Source organism: Zootoca vivipara, chromosome 4 (genome assembly GCF_963506605.1).
Source record: "Zootoca vivipara chromosome 4, rZooViv1.1, whole genome shotgun sequence".
Taxonomy (NCBI): domain Eukaryota; kingdom Metazoa; phylum Chordata; class Lepidosauria; order Squamata; family Lacertidae; genus Zootoca; species Zootoca vivipara.
In genome coordinates this window covers 66505544-66527002 of record NC_083279.1, presented here as the reverse complement: position 1 = coordinate 66527002, position 21459 = coordinate 66505544, and the positions used below count along the sequence as shown (strand labels likewise).

The window sequence follows — 21459 nt, the reverse complement described above, 5'->3', positions numbered from 1 at the left end:
GGTCCAGTCGTGACCGACTCTGGGGTTGCGCGCTCATCTCGCATTATTGGCCGAGGGAGCCGGCGTATAGCTTCCAGGTCATGTGGCCAGCATGACAAAGCCGCTTCTGGCAAACCAGAGCAGCACATGGAAACGCCGTTTACCTTCCCGCTGTAGCGGTTCCTATTTATCTACTTGCATTTTGACGTGCTTTCGAACTGCTATGTTGGCAGGAGCTGGGACCAAGCAACGGGAGCTCACCCCGTCACAGGGATTCGAACCGCCGACCTTCTTATCAGCAAGCCCTAGGCTCAGTGGTTTAACCACAGCGCCACCTGGGTCCCTATATACCACATAGATGTATTCAAATACTTGGCATTACTGTATCAATATACTTCTCACTTCAGACAATATGTTGTTGCAAACAGTGTGGTACATTGCTACTGATTAACTGCTTCTTATGTTTCTACAGCATCCAAAGGAACTGCAGGTTCTGAATGAAATACCAGGTACATCACAGGAATGAGTTATTGATTTGAGCTTGTGAAGCACTTCCAGCCACACACAAAAAGCCTTTTGTAGGTGCAAAACCTTTGTCACAAACCTCAAATCACTACAAGTCAGCACAGCGTGGAGTTTCATATTAGTATCTAAAAAGTGTGTTAACCAGACATTATAGTCGATGCCGCTGCTTAAAAATATAGATTGTTAGGTACTTCGACTTGGTAATCAAACACGATAACATCAATATCCAACTAATGCAGCAGGGGTTGCCACATTTATTTTTGGAAGAGTTCCTGTATGCCTTCAATAGCTGTGTATCAAACAGAACATCAGCAGGTGACCAATGGCCAGTCTAGAGCTGATGGTGAGAGAGCCCATAGCTCACTGGTAGAGCACATACTTTACATGCAAAGATCCTAAGTTCAGTTCCCACAATCTCCAACTAACATGGCTGTAAAAGACCTCTGGCCAATCGTTGCAAGGCTCAGCACCAGTCATAGTACTTACAGGCTGGCAGTATTTCATGGGAGGGATTAAAACATGTACAAGAATTTTAGGGGTTCCTCCAGATGGGAGTTTTTGCAGACACATTCTGCAACATGCCATTTATGCAGTAATAGCGCCTTTGTGGTGAATTTATACTGGACCATCACTGTTACAGCATGCCATCTGGAAGCTTAACCTTGTGTTCTTCTGCTTTAGCACTGCAAAAGGACTAACACCCCTCCCAGAACATTTGTGGTATGGAAAGTTAAAGGTTTTCAGCATGAAATTGGGGGCATGCACCAATTGGAAACAAAGCGGTATGTCCTGTCAACATCCAGAGGGGGTCGAGAGGCCAGCTGGCTAGCCCCCAGCTGGATCATGCCCTTCCAGCCAACATGCTGGACGATCCCCCGATCTCTGGCGCGACATAAGCCAGCGACCAAGGCTTCAAAAGTTTGAGTACACAATATTAGCAGAGTGGGCTGCCCGAACAGAAGCAGCGTGAGGAGCCTTGTGAAAGCATAATAACAAGCAGATTTATTAAGCATAAATCAGGACAAAGATAACATGTCGTCTTTCCTTCGTCTCCTCAGAGAGAGTCTCAAAAACAAAAGCTGTACACAACGGAAGTACCCAGCAATCTGTGCTGGAACGTAAACAGACATGTGGCATGTAACAATCTCACATGTCTGCTCCTTAAGGTGGAATGGAATTTCCCAACATGTCCACCCTCAACCTTTTGCAGGCATGCTATTGAAAGTGTGACTTATATATTACCACCCTGATCCTACCAGGAGCACAAATAATCATGAATACACAACAAATCTGTTTTTAAAAAGTGGACATTTTATAGCTGTGAAAGGGATAGCAAAGTGCATTGGAAAGTTTGGATGTGTAAATGCCCAACTGGAAACCAGGATGAATGCTCAATAACATAAGTCACATCACATCCTGGTGCAACTATAGCTAAACTGAAGTGAATAGGAGTGTTAGGATAGAGAAAACAAGACAAAAAAACTACCTGAATAACCAATTCACTTCAAAACAGTGCGCTCTCTCTCACCTGGGGCAGCCCTCATTCCCCCTCAGCCTCATGCATAAAGAGAGCCCCACTCTGTGCCTAAACTCTGTACCAACAAACTCTGGATTTAGAGCCCTTCACCCAGCAGACCCAGGCTCTTGCACAGACTGGCATAAATCATTGCCTACAAGCAACCATAGCAAAAATAAATAACCCCCCCCACCTGCTTTTTCACAAGAGTAACAGAGCAAAACAAATGCGGAAAGGAAAGAGGCTGGTACCCTCACCCTCATGAAGACACTGAGGTAGCAGTCCCAAAGGAGAATTCCCCCTTTGGAGCAGCCCACTGGTAGTAAGCAGCCTGTTATGGGGTGGGCAGCAATCCTTAAATAGTGATCTCTGGGGCAAAAGTCAGTTAATAAGCCACAGCTGCTGTTTCTCCCCCCCCCCCAGTTCTGACAAAACTCACAGGCCTTGAGGCCGGCAGGGCTGCAGGGGGATTTGCTGGCCTGCCCCATCATTGTGCTCCTGATAAGAAGCCGGGTCAGCATCCCATCTGAAGCTCTGTCAGTGCACCATGGCTGATAAAGAGTGTTCAATCCAGGGGTTGAGAAAAAGAGATACGAATTGACTGACTTAAGGGCAAGAATGATATGAGCAAGCCCTGTAGAGAGATCAGTACAAGCTTCAGGCTGCAATCCCATACATATTTGCTTGTGAGCAAGTCCATTGAGCCCAAAGGGCCTTACTTCTGGGTAAATATGGTTCTCTGTTCCTCTCTCTTTTTTTTACCATTTTGAATTCAGTTTTCTACCTTCTACAACAATTTGCTTTTTTTAAAAAAAAAGATCCTCATGAAAAATCCTCAGCATTTGAGTGTGAATTTATCATCATAAACACAATTTTACATGCTGTTTTGACAACTGTACACATTTTTGCAAGCAATTTCCCCCGTATAATGCACTTTTGTATTTCTTTCACAAATAGGTTCATATTTATGCACACTTTCCCATGATACATACATTTTTGTGAACACTGGTTGGAGAACTACATTACAACATTCAGATAAATGTGAATTTGAGGATGGCAGGGTTTCTGTTCTCAAGTTATTTCAGAAAGTGCAAATTTGATAAATTCAGTTTTGAGTGAAAATGGAATTTCTCCCCCATCACAAACTTCTGAGTAAACACACAAAGAAATGTGCTGTAAATATATTAGTTGCAAATATATGAATATTGTCAACTGACGGTTCAGACATTATCAGAGAGAAAAATTATTAACCACTAATCACAAATGATATTTTATTCCAATAAATACCACTGTAGGAACTGCATTCACAATCACTTGCTGTGCTATTACTACACGTTAGTTACTTACTCACTTGTTTGTTTAAGTCGTGTTACTTGGTGATCTGAATTATCCTTCCTGTATAAATTGAATGTATTGTTTTTGAATAGTGTTGCCTCTTCTCTCTGAAGGTTATCGAGAGGTCTGACGGGGACAATATTTTACCACAACAGGAAAGTAGACCTACCTCTAATCTCCTACCAATAAATCCCAATCTCCTTTTCCCCCACATCTGCCCTAAACAACCGTCCCCAATACAGGGTTATTCTTATATGGCCTATAGAAGCGGTCAGTCTATGCTTCGGTTAATGCAATACATGCTTTTGTGTTATCAAATGTGAACTTGTTTAACTCCATTGCATCACCAGTACAACCAAAGTCTCACAAGACAGAAGGCAGGCAGGATTTCTTTCAATGGAAAATATCTGTGTGCAGAACTTCTTAGAGGCCCCTGTCTGAAAGTGTCACTCAAAGTTCTGGAAAAAACATAGTGGTTTCTCCCCAGGAAGTCTATGGCTTTCAGTAGCTGGTGAGACTATGAAAGTAATGGTTTCAAGAGAGACACCTTTGTCTTCAAATACAGTTAAATGCTATTTAAAACCAAGGCCATGGTTTATTTTTAGGATTGCATGCTAATTAAGGGTGATATACAAGGTTAGTCAGACTCAAAATAGATCTATTGAAACTAATAAACATCAATTTCTGATGCCCATCGGTTACAATGGCTCTGCTCTGTGCATGATTCAGTTGGAATGTCACCCTGAGTAAGTTTATTGATTAAATTTGCATAAAACCCCACATACAGTCATACCTCGGGTTTGCAAACACTGCGGGTTGCGAACTTGCCTCCCGCACGGATCATGTTCAGAACCCAAGCGTCCACTGTACAAACAACATTTCTGAAGGAGACAACATCCTTTGTTTTTTTAGATGAGACACTCATTTGTCATCGCAGGCATAATCTTAAAAAGACACATTTCCTCTTGCGTGAGGTAGAAGGGCACGTCTCTCTTAAGGTGACACTTCCCACACTTTTTATAGGTATTTGTATTAAAAGTAATTTTTTTAATATAAAGGAAAACAAAAATCTTCTGCCCAATAAATTGGGAGTAACCTTTTAGTTAATGAGAAAGCTATAAGAAAAAGTTAATAATTATGTACAGAACAATCGCATACATGCCTTTTTAGAAGTAAATCCTATTGATTTCAATGGGACATACTATCAGGCATATTAGTACAGTGGTACCTCGGTTTATGAACACAATTGGTTCCGGAAGTCTGTTCATAAACTGAAGCGTTCATAAACTGAAGCGAACTTTCCCATTGAAAGTAATGGAAAGTGGATTAATCTGTTCCTTTTTTGGGGGGTATAAAAAGTCCTAAATGACTTGGACCCCAACTATCTGAAGGAGCGCTTCCTCTCATTTCCTGACCTACTCCTTGCTGCCAGTCCTGACTGTGGCTGTCCCAAGTTTCAGACAGGTTTTTCCCCCCAGCCCTATCTGGCGATGCTGGAGAGTGAACCTAGCATCTTTTGCATGCAAGTCATGTGCCACTGAACTATGGATCCTCCCCAAGTGCATGTCTTTGCTTTCTTCTTCCGGTTATTCACTCCTTTGAAGAAAAAGCAAAAGTCTGCACGTTTCCCTTCCACTTTGGGACCCAGCTGGGACAGGCACAACAGCACTTTTTCCTCTTATGCTGTTGGGCCCGCTCTCACTTAGATAAATTGCCCCCCACCTCACTGAACAACCATTTACCCGAAGGTCTCTTTCCCTTTCCCCTTGAAATGTTAGCCCAGAGTATCCTGCAGGGGAATCTTTGTGAGGGGGTAACTAGTAAGTTGGAGTCTCAGACCGGTTTTCTTTAAATAAACAATAAAGATTTATTTAAGGCAAGATAGTAAATAACACAAATGGATTCAGCTTAGGTTACTTCAGGAATACAGTGTGATTTCACTTTAATTCATCCTCAGTTTTTGCGTTAAAGGTTTGGTTCCTTCATATGGTGATACTTTCTTTCAGTTATCCACCCCCTTTAACAATCCTGCTCCTGAGGTACTTTAAGTAATAGACCAAAGGGCTCTCCACACCCCCTCCCTTCACTAGGTCTGGGAGTTTCTTCTTTTCCTTGGAAGAATCTCTCCCCTCCAGACAAGATTTTAGTCCCAAGTAGGCTGTTCCTTTCCAGCTCTTGGCTCAGTCTCTGACTCCCAGTAAAATTCCGGTCTATTCCTCATACAGGACACCACACTCTGTCCATCACAATATGCTCAGAGCGGAAGTTGTTTCTCCCCACCTCCCCCAGAACCAACTCTTTCTCCCATTCACTCTTTATACCTCAACCTGTCTCCTAACCTGTTTCCCTACCTATCTCCCAACCTCTCCAACCTCAATTCCAACCCTCTCAACTCCCACAACTAACTGTTTCTCTTCAAATTCTCTCCTTTTAAACTCTCCCTCCTGGCCAATCAGAGGCTGCCATTCGTTAATAATAATAATAATTTTTATTTACACCGCCCTCCCTGGTCAGCACCGGGCTCAGGGTGACTAACACCAAATATAAATTACAATAAAACGTAATAGAAAAAAAAAACACAATTGAAACACGGCTTAAAATACAGTTTACAATACAGCTTTAAAAGCAGCCTCATTTTAGTAAAAGGTAAAGGGACCCCTGACCATTAGGTCCAGTCGTGTCCGACTCTGGGGTTGTGCGCTCATCTCGCATTATTGGCCGAGGGAGCCGGCGTATAGCTTCCAGGTCATGTGGCAAGCATGACAAAGCCGCTTCTGGTGAACCAGAGCAGCACACGGAAATGCCGTTTACCTTCCTGCTGTAGCGGTCCCTATTTATCTACTTGCACTTTGACATGCTTTCGAACTGCTAGGTTGGCAGAAGCTGGGACTGAGCAACGGGAGCTCACCCCGTCACAGGGATTCGAACCGCTGACCTTCTGATCAACAAGTCCTAGACCCACAGCGCCACCTGCGTTTTAGTAGTAGCCCATAAATCAAGACCATTTGCTGACAGGGAAAGAAATTGGGGGGGGGGAGAAAAGAAACATTTGTGGATCCAACCTGTTCAGCAAAACCAGGGAAGGGAGTAGAGGGTGTCTCATGTGCAGTGTATAAATATGCATAACCAGGGCCGGGTCTAGGTAGACCCCCGGTGGTGCGGTGCGCCAGGGCGCCGGGCCGGTAGGCAGGGCACCGCGTGGCAAAGCCGCACAGAAACCATGCTGCACCCTGCGAGGGCGGGGGCGCCGGAGCGATCTCTGCCCCTCAGTACCCACCCACCCACCTGCACTATATGCAACTATTTCCATTTCCCCTTCTACTCATTCATCATCATAATGATGGTGGGAAAGCCTCTCACTGTATTTCTGCCTCGTGGCTTGTCAAGATCCACAATTTGAAATTGGATTCAGAAATTAGGAGAGGCTGCATTAAATGAGTATTATTGTTGTCTTAATGACAGAAAAAAAGTGATTCCCCACAATGCAATGCATGTTCTATGTCAGGGGTCCCCAAACTACGGCCCCCGGGCCGGATGCGGCCCAATCGGCCTCCCAATCCGGCCCGCGACGACCCCCGCCGCCCGCTGCTGCCGCCCGCTCTTACGGCGCGCGGCGCGGCGACGATCAGAAAAATCGGCAAAAAATCGCCGAAAATCCATTTTGCACATGCGTATGGGCCTCTCCCGACCCAGAAGAGGTCATTTCCGATGCACTTCCGGGTCGGGGGAGGCCCATACGCATGCGCACAAGCGATTTTCGGCGATTTTCCCCCCGCCCGTGTGCGTGTGCGCATGCGCACGGGCGCGCACTCCCCCGCCCTCCGGCCCGCTGCGCGCGCACTCCCCTGCCCTCCGGCCCGCCGCGCGGTCGGCGTGGCGGGCACCGGCCCACTGCGCGGTAAGTCTGGGGACCCCTGTTCTATGTGAATCCTTCATCAGAGGCTCCACTCAAGAGTGCTTCGATTGGAGGTGGAGGGCTCTCACTGTCACACTTTAAATGCATCACTTGAACACCTTATCTTTTCTTTCTTAAGAAAACAATGAAGAGAGGGGAATCGTAGCCCACGTCCCGTGGTTGTTAGAGAAGAAGCCTTGGTGTCTACTCCGTTTCCTGTTTGCATCTACAAAGATTTAGACTTGCGCTTCAGGTGCCCATATACTGACTTAAAATTGGGCCAAGTAAACACATCCCACAGAATCTGCAAAGTTATCTCAACTCTGAAACTGTTTTTGTTTCCTATTTGAGTGAAAGTGCTCAATTTGCGAACGGCAGGAAATTGAAAGGTACGTACCTTATCCTCATTACTGGTAATTTTGGGCATGCTAATTTAGGCTAATTATTTTTGTAGGAGGTTACAAATCTTCTGGTAAGTTACCCGATGCTTCAATTATTCTGATGACTAGTCATTATTGTCACCTTCATAAACCTTAGATAATCTCAAATTAGGTGGAGGAACAATTCCATTAATATTCGTTAGGTACAATTAATGCTTGTGCTTTATAATTGCTACCTGATCTAAGGGACTGCTGCTTTTTATCCTGTGCCTTTTACCCTCTGAAGCCACACAGCTTGAATATTAAAAAACCCAATTAACTGTGTTCTGATTAACTGCTGTTTAAAGATACCTTTCCAGAGATTCAGACCCTTTGTAAGATGTTCAAGCCTATCCTGAAAGGTCATCAAGGTGATTACTTTGTTTACACCAATTTTATATTGTTCAGTAACTTGCAGGAAGAAATTACTGTATGCATGTTTACTCCCAGAAGGAAATCCCACAGAGTCTCTAAGTGGGCATAGGATGCCTACCTTAATGGATTTCCTTTTGGTAAGGGTCACTGCTACAGGAACTTATTTATACTGCTGAGGGTTTGGAGAAAATGTTTTCTTTGTTTTTAGGTAAAGGTAAAATTATAGGTGCTGTATTACGCAGATTCTACTTTCGTTTGCCTGGTATGTAGTGGGTAGAAAATAAACTATAATCTTTTCATTCAAAGGACTGAGGTCCCTGAATGCTTGGATCTCCTAATCTTTTTCTTAAGCAGGCAGTTAAAAGACTCTTAGCTATGTGCACACTTCCATATATACTGAATCCAGTGTGCTGCCACTGCTGGCTTGGGGCGTCATGTACACACAACCTTACGCCACAATCCATATCTTATGAAATACTCTTTGATGTGTTTCCCACCGATCCAGCTTCATTCTGAATTGAGAAAAATATGACCTCTCTGTTTAAAGTCAGTAACGTGTAAGCAGTCTTCATCCTAAAGTTCGCATGCCACCTGTTTCTGACGCAATATGCTGAACATAGCAGTGTATTTAGCTTGAGTTGCTCACACTCATTTTAATTTTATTAGGTTCTAGCAGGCCTTTTTTTCAGCCGGAACTTAGTTCCAGCACCTTTGCCATTGTAAGAGAACAAGAGAGGTGTTCATAGTTACTTCCAGCACCTGAATGCTTTGGGCAAAATGTATATATATATTGAGGTGTGTTTGTTTAAGGCTGTGGTAAAGTGATTGCAATGAGAAAGTCCCATGCACACATACAAATATAGTCTGGAGGTGTGGGATCAGTGAATGAAGACTCCTACATAATCATTTATTGAAATAAAAGAACAGTCCAGTTCTTGCCGTCTCCATTTGTTGGACTGTTCTAACATTCTATTTCCTGGATCACATTTTGAAAACGGGTGTAGGGAAGTGAAAAGAAAATTACTGTGGATTTAACATTAAAAGTTGAGGCAATTAAAAGAGTCCCAATAACTTTTGCAAGAGATGCATCACCTACTGGCATCCAACTCAGCATTACTAAGGTGTTCAGTGTGAGCCATTTTCTATCTCCTTTCCACTTTGCATTATTGATACAGATATATAATTTCATAAGCAGTCCTTGGGTATCAAGGTCTAAATTGGTGAGTTGGTGTGGAGGATAGCTAGATTTAAAGTAAATTGGGGATCTAGTGCTTCTGATATTGTAGTGGAGGAGAAATCTTGCAGTTGTCAAAGCATACACTATGAAAGAAACACCGGTAAAGCTTTTTCGAATTCTTCCCTGTGTGCAATTTTAAAATTAAACTACAAGACGTATTGAAGAGCTACTGCAACCCAACCTTTCCTGAAGAGACGGTAACAGTGATTCTATTCAATTTGGAATAACAGGTTGTTCCAAAAACTATCCCACTAATTTCATCAAGTCAAGCTACACAAATTCCTTCCGTTTTATCATAAAGTGATGATCCAGTTTTCAGTTATATAGAAGCCTACTGCGACGGTGCAACGGCACTTTCCCCCCTGGGACCATTGGGCCTGTCCTCACTTAAATATAGCGCACCTACCTCACAGAACACCAATTCCATGAATTCCTACAAACTACCCCAGATTATCTTGTGGGGGACTTGTGTGAGGGAAAACTTAATAATTTGAGGTCTCAGGCAGGATTTGATCAAATAAACAATAAAGATTTTATTAATCAAAGGAAGTTTATGGCACAAATGAGTAAAACATAGGATACTTCAGATTAAAATGCTATTTCACTTCAGTTCTTTCTCAGTTGTTGCACAGCTGTTGCCACTTAATACTTTGGTTCTTAAACAAGGTGGTACTTTCTATCAGTTACACACCCCTTAGACAACCAGTGTTAGACAACAGGAGTAGCTTGACCTACTCCTGAGTAATTATGCACTGAATCAGGTTGCTGGGTTGCAAGCCACAGAACAGGTTCACAACTCTGTGCACAATGACCTGGAAGTAAGCCCTGTTCAGGTCAAAATGCAGTGCAAGCCTTATGCAGGCCTACTTATAAGAAAACACTGTGACGTTCACTGAGACTTACTCCCAGGTAAATGCACTCTGCACAAGGTTGCAGCCATAAATATAAACACGGAGGTATCCACTTGCCCAGTTCCAGTGTGGGTGAAATACTTCCCTTACATTAATACAGTGTTATTGGTATGATTATTTTGTTGTTGCCTATATATACACAGAGCAACCCTGGGTGAGGTTAGAGGATGGGAAGGGAAGTGCTGGCCTGTTTGGCCTCAGAGGGGCTGAGGGAGACATGACAAGCGCCTTTGCTGCTTTGTTTTCGTGTGCGCCTCAAAGCAACAACAAAAAGAAACCAGTTGCCACTACAAGAAGTTCTGGATGTTGCCAAGGGTCACCAAAAATGGCCTTGAGGGCCACCCCCCCCCCGTGTGTTGGACCACCCTGATCTAGTCCAACCCCCTGCAATGCAGGAATTTAAATTTAAGCATCCATGACAGATGGTCATCCAGCCTCTGCTTTAAAAACCTCCAAGAAAGGAGACTCCACAACCTCCGGAGGGAGTGTGCATCACTGTTGAACAGCTCTTACTGACAGAAAGTTCTTCCAGATGTTTAGTTGGAATCTCCTTTCTTGTAACTTGAATCCATTGTTTTGGGTCTTACCCTCCAGAGCAGGAGCGTTGCTACGGGGTGAGAAGACAGTTGGACCGTCAACTTGGTATAATGCAGTTTAGAACAATATGTACAAGGACAATAAAACACCATTAAAACAATGACTGGCTTATCAGGAAAGTGTAAACAGTTGTAGAGGCATAGAAAAGTTTTCATGAGCTGCCTGAAAGATGCCAGTGGAAACTGCTGCAAACACTCCTGTTTCTTCTGCATCCAGTTGCTCCCTGTTTGTCTTGGAGGCAGTTGTTCATACAATAGCCATATCTATCCCGTGGTTTCTTATGAAATACTGCATTTGGATGGTTTTCCCCAGTGCTATTTTTCTAGAAAAATAGGTGCCAGAACTCACCATGAACGCTTCCCTTGTTTCTCTTATAATTGCCACGGTGCCCACCTGAGAGGTGCTGGAACTGAGTTCCAGCAAGTTCTTGCTTGAAAAAAGCACCAAACCAGTTTTGTTCCAAACAGAGAAAAAGAATAGCCTAGCTGCATTTTAAGCTGGGCAGTGTATGCACATACTAAATATCCCACTTCTTGTTGAAGCCAGCTAGGCTTCTAGAACAGGCTTCCTCAACCTTGGCCCTCCAGATGTTTTTGGCCTACAACTCCCATGATCCCTAGATAGCAGGACCAGTGGTCAGGGATGATGGGAATTGTAGTCTCAAAACATCTGGAGGGCCGAGGTTGAGGAAGCCTGTTCTAGAACATGGGGAACAAATAACAAACATTCCTCCAGATGTTCTCAGCAACTGAGCTGGATTAAAAGGGCTCACTCGATAGGCCCTCAAGTTTTCCTGGGCACAAGTTGTTGTGGGCTTTGTATGTTAACACCTGATCTGCACTTGTTCTACAGGATGGACAGCATTATGTCAGATATAATAGACATCTTGTTAATTACAGCTTCCATAACATGCTGACCTAAATATCTCTTCAGGTCTATTCAAGCCCTACGGCATCCTCACAAAATAGCTGTATATTTTGCATTTTATTTCCCTTCGACCTCACTCCTTTCATAACCTATATGTTCCTGCCAGCTTAGGTTAACTCTTAATGCATCTCATGCAGTGGACTCTGTTCCACAAAACCATATGTCATAACCAATTCGTTAAACTTTAAGGTGCCATGAAAATAATTTGCTATTCCTGCTGCAACAGGTTAACATAGCTGCCCACTTGGAAACTGACACCAAACAAGAACAGGTGGAGATACTAATTAATTCAGGTTGCAGTTCTGTACTGCACATGCCCTATGGAATTCAGTGGAGCTTACAACTGAGACTGCAGGGAGCCCTTCTGAACCAATTTAAGACACTTAAGTGCTAAGTACTGATAAAACTGCAGTGTTTAAGTATCTGCTGCTACTTTGCAAAGGGAGAGAAACAGAACAGGTGGAGGCTGCACACCTTGTTTCCCAGCAGAGAAACAACTGTGTCAGTATGAGCCCCTTCTGAACCAACGACACTACGACAGACAGTTTTCAGTTAAGTTAGGTGCTGCAAGTATCCACACTATATGTGCAAGGGAGGAAGATGGAGAAAAAAATCAAAACAAATGGCCCTACCTCCAAGTCCTCATTAGCCACACCCCATGACTTCCTAGAAACCCAGCCAGCTCCAATGGGCACCAACTGCCCCTGCTAAGCACCATGCGTCTGAAAACACAGGTGTTCAAGGGAAGCTTGGTCTGAAATGGCTGTTCGTTTCTTTCATTTTGTTCCTGGATTCGTTGTACAAAATGGGGGCAAGAGAGGCTGGAAACGAAAGTAGAAGACTTAAGACCTGTGCACCGCGCAGGGGAAAGGATTTCCTCCCCAACCCTTTCAGCCTGTGCCATTTTTCTGCCACAGATAGATCCTATCCCCAGCCCTTTGCCTGTAGCTCAGTGGTCTAACTGATGCTTTGCATGCAGAAGGCTGCAGCTTTAAGCCATGTCATCTCTAGGTAGGCCTAGGAAAGGTGGACACACCACTGCCAGCCAGGGTAGACAGTACTGAGATAGATGGACCAACTCCTTCCTCCTGTGTCCTGGAAGTGAGACAATTACATAAGTTATTTGTGCAGCAAAGATGTGTTGTTCTTTCCCCAAGGGAAGTCCCTTGAAAAGAGAACCAGAGGGCTCTGTGCATTCCACTATTCTGTAGTTGCATTGCACAAAGACCAAAGTTGGTCTTGACTCGAGTGCGTAATGAGCCACGGCCTACCCACACCATCTTTTTCTTCTTCTAAAAATAGAGCATGTTTCTAGCCTTTAACGCTCATGAAAATAAACATGAAAGGGTGTGGTCAGGGCCTGTAAAAACCTCAGAAGCCAGGGTGGGTGACTGAATGTGCTGTTGAACAGGATTTCCAGTGGTAAGAGGTTATAAAGTTTATAGTACACCCCACAATTATAGGTACAAAGACCAGGATGGAGTGGGGGGTGGGAGGCACAGGTGGACAGACCACACCAATGGGGTGTGTGTTTCTTTTCAATCCTCCTCCTGGTTGCCCAAGCCACTCTGGGTGGCTTCCAACATATAAAAACATAATAAAACATCGAACATTAATTGTAACAATCTGATCCGATACCGAAAGCCACAATACCTATGAAGTATATATATGTGTGTGTGTAACTGTTGTTTTATTTTTAATATGTGTAAAAAAATTTATTATAGAAATGGACGGTTTTCAATGTATCTCTTGCTGGGTACCTCTGGGTTTTGTAACGACAATCCTGATTATTTCCTTGGCGAAGAATGTATCGTACTACTTGAAGGAAAAGAAAAGGAAAGGTAAGAGGCAGTAGATTTTTTTGACTTATGGGAGCCTTGTGCTTCACCCAGAAGAGGCAGTTGCTGCAAAATGCTGTCGTATGATTGCTAACAGGAGTGATATCCTGACAGCATACAATCCCTTTGCTCAGAGACCTGTGCTGGTTTGCTGATCTGCAACCAAGCCAAGTTCAAGGTGTTATTAGTAGTACGTATATAATTTCCTTAGCAGCTTGGGACCAGTTTACTTGTGAGATTGCCTTACCCCCATATATGTCCTCTCAACCACTATATGATGCTCGTTCCACATTTGCAAAAAGTTGATCTGTTGGCATGGCAACACTCACTGTGAGGGACAAGGGATACAGGGAAGTCCCTCCCATCTTAAGTTCCAGCCCATCCCCAAGCGCTGGAGAGAGTAAGGAGAGCTCTGCCTCCAGCGGAGAGTCAGGAAGTGGTGTCCGAGGCTCAGGCAAGGTTGTGGAGCCCATGCCTCAGGTGGGACAGGAAGTTGGACGCACGGGGGGGGGGGGGAGGCCAATCCCCCCAACTCCCGAATTGCGACGCAAACGTAGGGGGAAGAGGTTGGGTCTGCCAAAGCTTTGGTGCTGGAAGAAAACGCGCCAATCGCCATTCGGGAGTTCTGACACCTCACCTTAAGGATGCATTTTTACTGCTCTGAACACTGTAAATAATCAGCACTTAATAAAAGCCTTAAAAGACCATGCTGGAGTCGTTACTCTAGAGTAGCCATATCAGGCCCTCTGACACTCACACTTTCGAACTTCCTGCCTATTGATACCAGGCAGGTGCCTTCTCTGTACTCTTTTGGGTGCCTGCTAAAAACCTTTTTTTGTTCAGGAAAAACATAGCTAGACATGTAGAATGCTGATATGTGTCTAATCTGGTTTATAGCTTATCATTCATTTTAATTATGTTTTAAATATGTTCAGTTGGTTTTAACTGTCCCTCCCCCCTTAATTGTATTATTCTTTTTATAGCCCACTTTGAGGCTTTACAACAATCAAGTGTATATAAATATCGTAAAATAAATAAAATAGTTACTAGAACCCTGTAAAATGGTTTCCTCCCTAATGTGACCAAAGCTTCAGTTATCCGATATAGTAATGGGGAGGGTACCAGTGTTACATAAAATCACAAATATTTATTCGGCATTTCCTTTCAGTGCCAAGGAATTAGGCTAGATCTGAGCAAAGTTAAATGCTATTTTTTCTTAAGTAAATGTCATCCGAGTTTAGATTGATCAGTTTGTAATTCATATACAGTACAAAAATAATACACGTAAAAATGCCATAGTATGGCATAGTTTTCAATAATGTGAGGTGTAATGAGAGCTCAGGGCTAGAACACATGTTTTGTATGCAGAAGGTCACAAATTTAATCTTCAGGGGGTTGGACTAGATGACCCCCTGGTGCCTTCCAACTCTACAATTCTATGACTTTGCTGTGTTTTAAGTGACTCTGTGATATTTGGTGTGTACGTTACTTTGTTGTTGCCAATCATAGTCGACTGTGGAGTATAGAGGGCTTCAGGGACCCATATTCTTGTTTCTGTGTAAGTCCGCTTCCTGTGTGGAAGAGAAGCGGGTGGTGCTGTGGTCTAAACCACTGAGCCTTGTGGGCTTACCAATCGGAAGGTCATTGCTTTGAATCCGCGCGATGGGGTGAGCTCCCATTACTCTGTCCCAACTTCTGCCAACCTAGCAGTTCGAAAGCACACCAGTGAAAGTAGATAGGTACTGCTGCAGCAAGAAGGTAAACATCATTCCCATGCGCTCTGGCACCCGTCACTGTTCTCCGTGCACCAGTAGCAGTTTAGTCATGCTGGCCACATGGCCAGGAAAGCTGTCTGTGAACAAATGCCGGCTCCCTCAGCCTGAAGTGAGATGAGCGCCGCACCCCATAGTCACCTTTGACTGGACTTAACCATCCAGGGATCATTTACCCTTTTCTAAAAAAAAAAAAAATCTAAGCCTGCTTTCTGTGTGGAAGTGGAAGTCTGGAATTAGTCTGGAATTAATCAGGACATGATCACAAAGAGCTGCACTACTGCCACTGTAAATGAGAAAAGGTAAATTCTGTAGGCAAAACAGGCTGGAAAAACGTGCTTTGTAAATTATAGGAACTGCTATTTTATTTTTGTAGATACAGTGGTGCCTCGCAAGACGAATTTAATTCGTTCTGCGAGTCAATTCATTTTGCAAAAAATTCGTCTTGCGAATCGCGGTTTCCCATTGGAATGCATTGAAATTTCTTTTTTGCCTATAGGAACACATTAATTAAACTTCAATGCATTCCTATGCATTGTGAGTCACCATCAGATCGCAAGACGCATTCGTCTTGCGAAAAATTCGTCTTGCAGGGCATTCGTCTTGCGAGGTACCACTGTAATAGAATTAGAGGGATGCTGGAGTCTACTGTAGCTGTTCGCCTGTGGAAGAGTTCAACCATGGATGATTGGGTTAATTTTCTATTGAGTTACTTTGCACATACTAGATATCCTCAGTTCTGGTTTTACTATATATTTTGATCACTTAATTTGGGATCTTAAAGGCGGTTTTAAAAAAGCTTTTCTCTTGCACTCTTTCACTGCAGTCTTGCTTAGACACCAAGAATATGTACAAAAATGTGGGTTAACTGAACTGGTTAAGGGGATAACATCTAAACCTGAGCTGTTAAATTTAGGCTGCTGCACCTAATTACTGACCGGAAAGGTGTAAGTCAGGAAAGATTTAAAATAATAAAACAGTTTTCTAGAAGATGAGTTACGTGAAGGTGTGAAATGCTTTCCTAATTTGCTCAAAATACTTTCCAGATAAAATATATGAAGACTATCAGCAATACGACCCAAGGTATGGCAAATGTTTTATTTCCTTTTTTATGGGTGAAAAGTGATTGGGCTGGTATGGAAGGTTATCTTGATTACATATAAATACAAATATTTATTTAAGACATTTCTGTACAGCTTTTCACATCATTCACATGACTCTGAACAACTTTTAAAATGCTCTGAAGAAGTGTGCATGCACACGAAAGCTCATACCAAAATAAAAACTTAGTTGGTCTTTAAGGTGCTACTGAAGGAATTTTTTTATTTTAAAATGCAAGATTGGCATTGAAACTGTCACATATAAAATGCCCCTGAAACCTTGACCAGGGTTAACATCAATAGCCAACCTACTGAAAATGAAGGATTAGCAATAGCGTGAAAGCATGGGTTTTTTTATTTGACAAAAGGACCTTAATGTTGGTGCTTGTCTAATTTAGTGAGGTGGAGGGAGTGATTCCATAGATCGGGCACCACCACCAAAAAGGCCATCACCTCCTCATGACTGCCAAACAGACCTCTAGCAGCTGTAGCACAACCAGACTCTCTTGCATCCTGGCATACATTATAGCTATAATTTCTTTTACAGCTCTGGTGAGTTCTATACTGAAGAATGCCCTGTTTATGACAACCTGAATCATCATCACCATCAAGACATACTAAGTAAGTTGCGTTTAAGACGTCTGCCTTCTGCATTTAGGATAATATGTCAAAGCATTTCCTGTGAGAGTAAGCAAAGATTTGAATATTTTTTATTTTTATTGAAAAGGAACAGGCTGTTGCAGATCTAAGTATGTTTAGCACAGGTGAATACAATCCAACATAGCTGGGCACAATGTTCAGAGGCACAGTCGTATAAAATATACACAGAAAATTTAGATTTGAAGATTTTACAAGTCCCCAGCCCCACCCCAGAAATTAAATGCTGATAACTGGGCACATTTCTATCATGTTATTTTAACAGCCCAGGGAATATTCTAAATGTATATTCATATTTTATGACATGTTTAAAACGGCCATACTGCAGATTCTAATTAATTTGCTACAGCTCAGCGCAGGATATTTAAATCATTGGTAGCATTCCTCAGCTCTTTTAAATGATGTTCTGTTTCATACCATCTCCAGATGAAAGCTGCTATGAACAAATGAATGCCCACCCTCACACATCTGCCAATGAAGTACAGGTATTACTACGGAGACTTCCTTTCTAGAGAAGGTTGACATTCTGCATCTGAGCTGTTTGTGTGAATGTAAATGCCAGAATCATATGTTCTGATACTCTTCCCTTCTCCGTTGTCAGCTTGGTGCCCTTCTACTAGCAGAAGGCCTCTTCTGATCTCTAGGAAAAATGTTATTTAATAAAAGTCCCTTCCTCCCTGCAAACCAGCCTTTATGTTTGCACAAAGCTCTTTCCACAGCCTTTCTAAGGCCCACTATTTGCACCTAACCCAGATGCCTTAAGGTGCTGCACTTCAAGTCGTCTTCTGCTAGTGCTTCTGCAAAAGTTCACTGAATAGCCCCAATACATTTTCTCCTTATACTCCAGTTATTGCATTTACACTTAAAGTCTTTATACACAGTTATTAAGCACCATTAGTGTGCATGGCACTATACAAAGTGGTTTTTATTTTAATTTGTTGCAAACCTAAGAGAAAGACAAATAAACAATGACTCTATTCACACTAGAGTTTATTCTGTTTTCTTTCCCTAACTCTTATTTTGCACATTATATTTGAGCTTTCACATGACGTAAAAGCCACTTCCGAGAAACTAATGGGAGTATAGAGCAAGTTTACCGCTCATTTCTGCTTTAGGTGATTCTGGAAAAATCCATTTGCAGCCCCCTTAACCTGGGAGTTTTGTGCGGTGATTTCTCAGCCTTTTTCACATGTTCATGCCACAGCCACTCATGTGACGAGCTGTGAAGTGGCATACTGGCATGCACTGTGCTACCTGCCCATTGCAAGGTGTGTACCTTTTCCCTGACGAGAAAATGTGCCGGTGTTTCGGCACAGAAATCCATTCTAGGCAAAGCCTAGAAGAATGGCGGAAAGCAGAGGGAAAGGAAAGGCATGGAGGAATGACAAGTGTCAATGACATGTCGGTCACAGAACAGGCGTGTGCGGCGTGTAAGTTAGAAAAGGGGACAGAAGCGCTGGCCTTATAATCTGTTAAACTAGTGTAATAAACCCCACATACTGCAGCCTCATAGGTTCTTTTAAAAATAACTACAACCCCATGACTAACTAATATGAATTACTTATTCTTTGCCTTCTTCTAGCAGACAGCTGAGCGTCAGATGTGCTATGCTTCCTTAGATCACAGTGTCAGGAGGAAACACAAAAACCCTCGAAAAAAAAAATATCCTACCTTGGAAGTGGATGAAGACCAACTGACCAGAAGCAGCAACTTGCCCTCTGACACCTGCATTTACCTCAACAGTGAACAACTGAACGCTGAGAACGAACTGTCTGAGGATCCAACTCATGAGGATCCCCACAGACTATTTGGGTTAATTCACACTATGAATGATGCCAATTTTTAGTAGGAATTTGGCCCAGCTGAGTTATTGTAGCTGATAAATTTCTTGGAAAACAACTGAACAACTGGGTTGATACCAGGTAGCTTAAAAACTAATTACCTGTAGCTAAATAGGAAGGATGTTTGTTCAGTAATAGCTCTACATTTATCTGACCTTGGCCTAGCAGGGTCCATTTCCAAGTAGATTGTCAACTGAGAAATAATATACTGTGTGTGTGTGTATAGGGATGGGATGACGCTATGGTCTAAACAACTGAGCCTCTTGGGCTTGCTGATTGGAAGGTCGGCGGTTCAAATCCCTGCGACAGGTTGAGCTCCCGTTGCTCTGTCCCGCCTCCTGCCAACCTAGCAGTTCGAAAGCATACCAGTGCAAGTAGATAAATACGGTAGGTACCACTGCGACGGGAAAGTAAATGGCGTTTCCGTGCACTCTGGCACTCATCCCAGTCCTCCTTGTGCCAGAAGTGGTTTAGTCATGCTGGCCACATGACCCAGAAAACTGTCGGACTGCTAGATCGTATCAACTTCTTAATGGAAGACTTGACTGAACTGAAACTCCGTCTGACTGGGTGCTTATGTAGATAAGCCTGATTCACACAGGAAATTCCTTTTCTCCCCTCATACTGTTTCAGAGCTGACCCCTTTCCCATAAACGTGTATGTACAAGCCAGGGCACATAGCTATGTAGCTAGAGCACTAGTCCATAGAAGGAAGCCCTTAGGTCAGGCATAGGCAAACTCTGCCCCCCCCCAGATGTTTGCGACTACAATTCCCATTATCCCTAGCTAACAGGACCAGTGGTCAGGGATGGTGGGAATTGTAGTCCCAAACATGTGGAGGGCTGGAGTTTGCCTATGCCTGCCTTAGGTCTCATACTGGAAAGACTAAAGTGTTGTTAACTTTTCAACGTGAACCTTGTCCATCTATTATGTATTTAGGATTTGCCACATTGTACATTTAGTAACACCATGCATATTGTGTGTCTAGTAACATGGTGTGATATTTAGGGCTAATTAGTGAATAATGTTAACAACTTTGGTTCACCTAATTTACACTTGTTCAACGAGCAGATTTAATGTCCACATATGTTTTGTTTCCTGCTGATGAGTACTGCTAGAGCCGCTCCCCATTGCTCAACGAGTGTGTAATGTCTTGTGCATCTGAATTCAATTGTCTGGAAAGAAAGGGGTAAATGAGGTGTAAAAATAAATCTCCAAGGAAGAATTTGACATTCTTCTAGGTATTTGAATTATGACTCTCTTTTTACACAGTACTGTAGTCTGTTTTATAATCTACTCCTTATTATTCCCCAGATATACTCACTTAGCCTAGTCTAAGGCTGTGCCTTGTAATAAATTTTAAAAAGATTTTTTAAGTCCAGTACTGAAAAAAGAGTTGCAGTTAAGCAAATTTAACGCCATTGAAATTGGTGAGTGGCATTTAAGTGCAGGCTGTTGGAAAAAAAGGCTGGTTGATTTAGGTTTGTGCCTTGATGACCTGACACATCTTCTACTAGCCTTTTATATACCAAGACATCTTTTGTTAGTTTAATGATAAATATTTACAGATGACATTTGCTCCAATTTTGTCCCCTTTGCCAAAATGTTTATTCAAAGTTATCCTCACCTAATGACCTAATCAAGTAAATTAAAAACTTAACATTGTTGTTAATTCATGCTTGATCTGTAGAACTGCACAAATGCTAATATATATTGCTAGGCCATCTGGCAGCCCTTAGCGTGCCAAATTTCTGTGCTACCAAGCGTGTCTCCATAAGTAGTTCAGGATAAGTCTGCACTCAAATGGATGCACTGTAAAAACTACAGCCAGGCATCTTAATTTATTTATAAAAAAATTATTCAGTTTATATAAAACACACAGATACAAAAACAAGACAACAAAAACATACAATACCACAACAAACATTTCAACTCAATAACACTACACTTATAATTTTAACCCCAATTTGCTAATCATCGTCTTTTGGACTCCCTCCCTTCTGATTTCCAATTTATTCTCCTCTTTAGCAATTTTCCTTCCTCCTAATTCTTTAATCCTTTTCATTTTACTACCCTTTACTTTAAAATCCTACCCCTCCCACACACACCCTGCCACCAGGGGAATCCAGAATGGGGCAGAACAACAAAAATCCTTATTACAATCAGCTCCCCCACCCCCCATCCTATTTTAATTTATTTTTTAATGTGGGAGTGAAGTGCAACTTTCAAACAGGAGAAATCAGCCATTTATATGTAAATAAATACATTCTTTACAGCTGGCATCCCCAAACTGCGGCCCTCCATATGTTTTGGCCCACAACTCCCATGATCCCTAGCTAACAGGACCAGTGGTTGGGAAAGATGGGAATTGTAGTCCAAAACATCTGGAGGGCTAAAGTTTGGGGATGCCTGCTTTACAGCAATCATAGAGTGATACCTTTCATCAAAGCCCTGTCTGAAAAGGTCTCTAGGATTTTATCTAAGAGTGCCAGGTCAAAACATTTCACTAAGTCCCACAGCAGAAATTTTGAAAGG

General features: G+C 42.7%; 1 protein-coding gene across 2 annotated transcripts; it reads left to right on the top strand.

Moving 5' to 3' along the window:
* Positions 1 to 7386: 7386 nt before the first annotated feature.
* Positions 7387 to 20794, top strand: LOC118085294 (T-cell receptor-associated transmembrane adapter 1). Of its 2 annotated transcripts, XM_035115803.2 has the most exons (6): positions 7387 to 7639; positions 13441 to 13557; positions 16373 to 16409; positions 16974 to 17047; positions 17510 to 17568; positions 18666 to 20794. In XM_035115803.2, exons 2-6 carry the CDS (start codon positions 13443 to 13445, stop codon positions 18927 to 18929), a joined length of 549 nt encoding a protein of 182 aa, XP_034971694.1. In that variant the 5' UTR covers positions 7387 to 7639; positions 13441 to 13442; the 3' UTR covers positions 18930 to 20794. The 2 variants fall into 2 exon arrangements, with proteins under 2 accessions (XP_034971694.1, XP_060129670.1); XM_060273687.1 differs by lacking the exon at positions 7387 to 7639 and having other exon boundaries at positions 13231 to 13557.
* Positions 20795 to 21459: the final 665 nt, after the last annotated feature.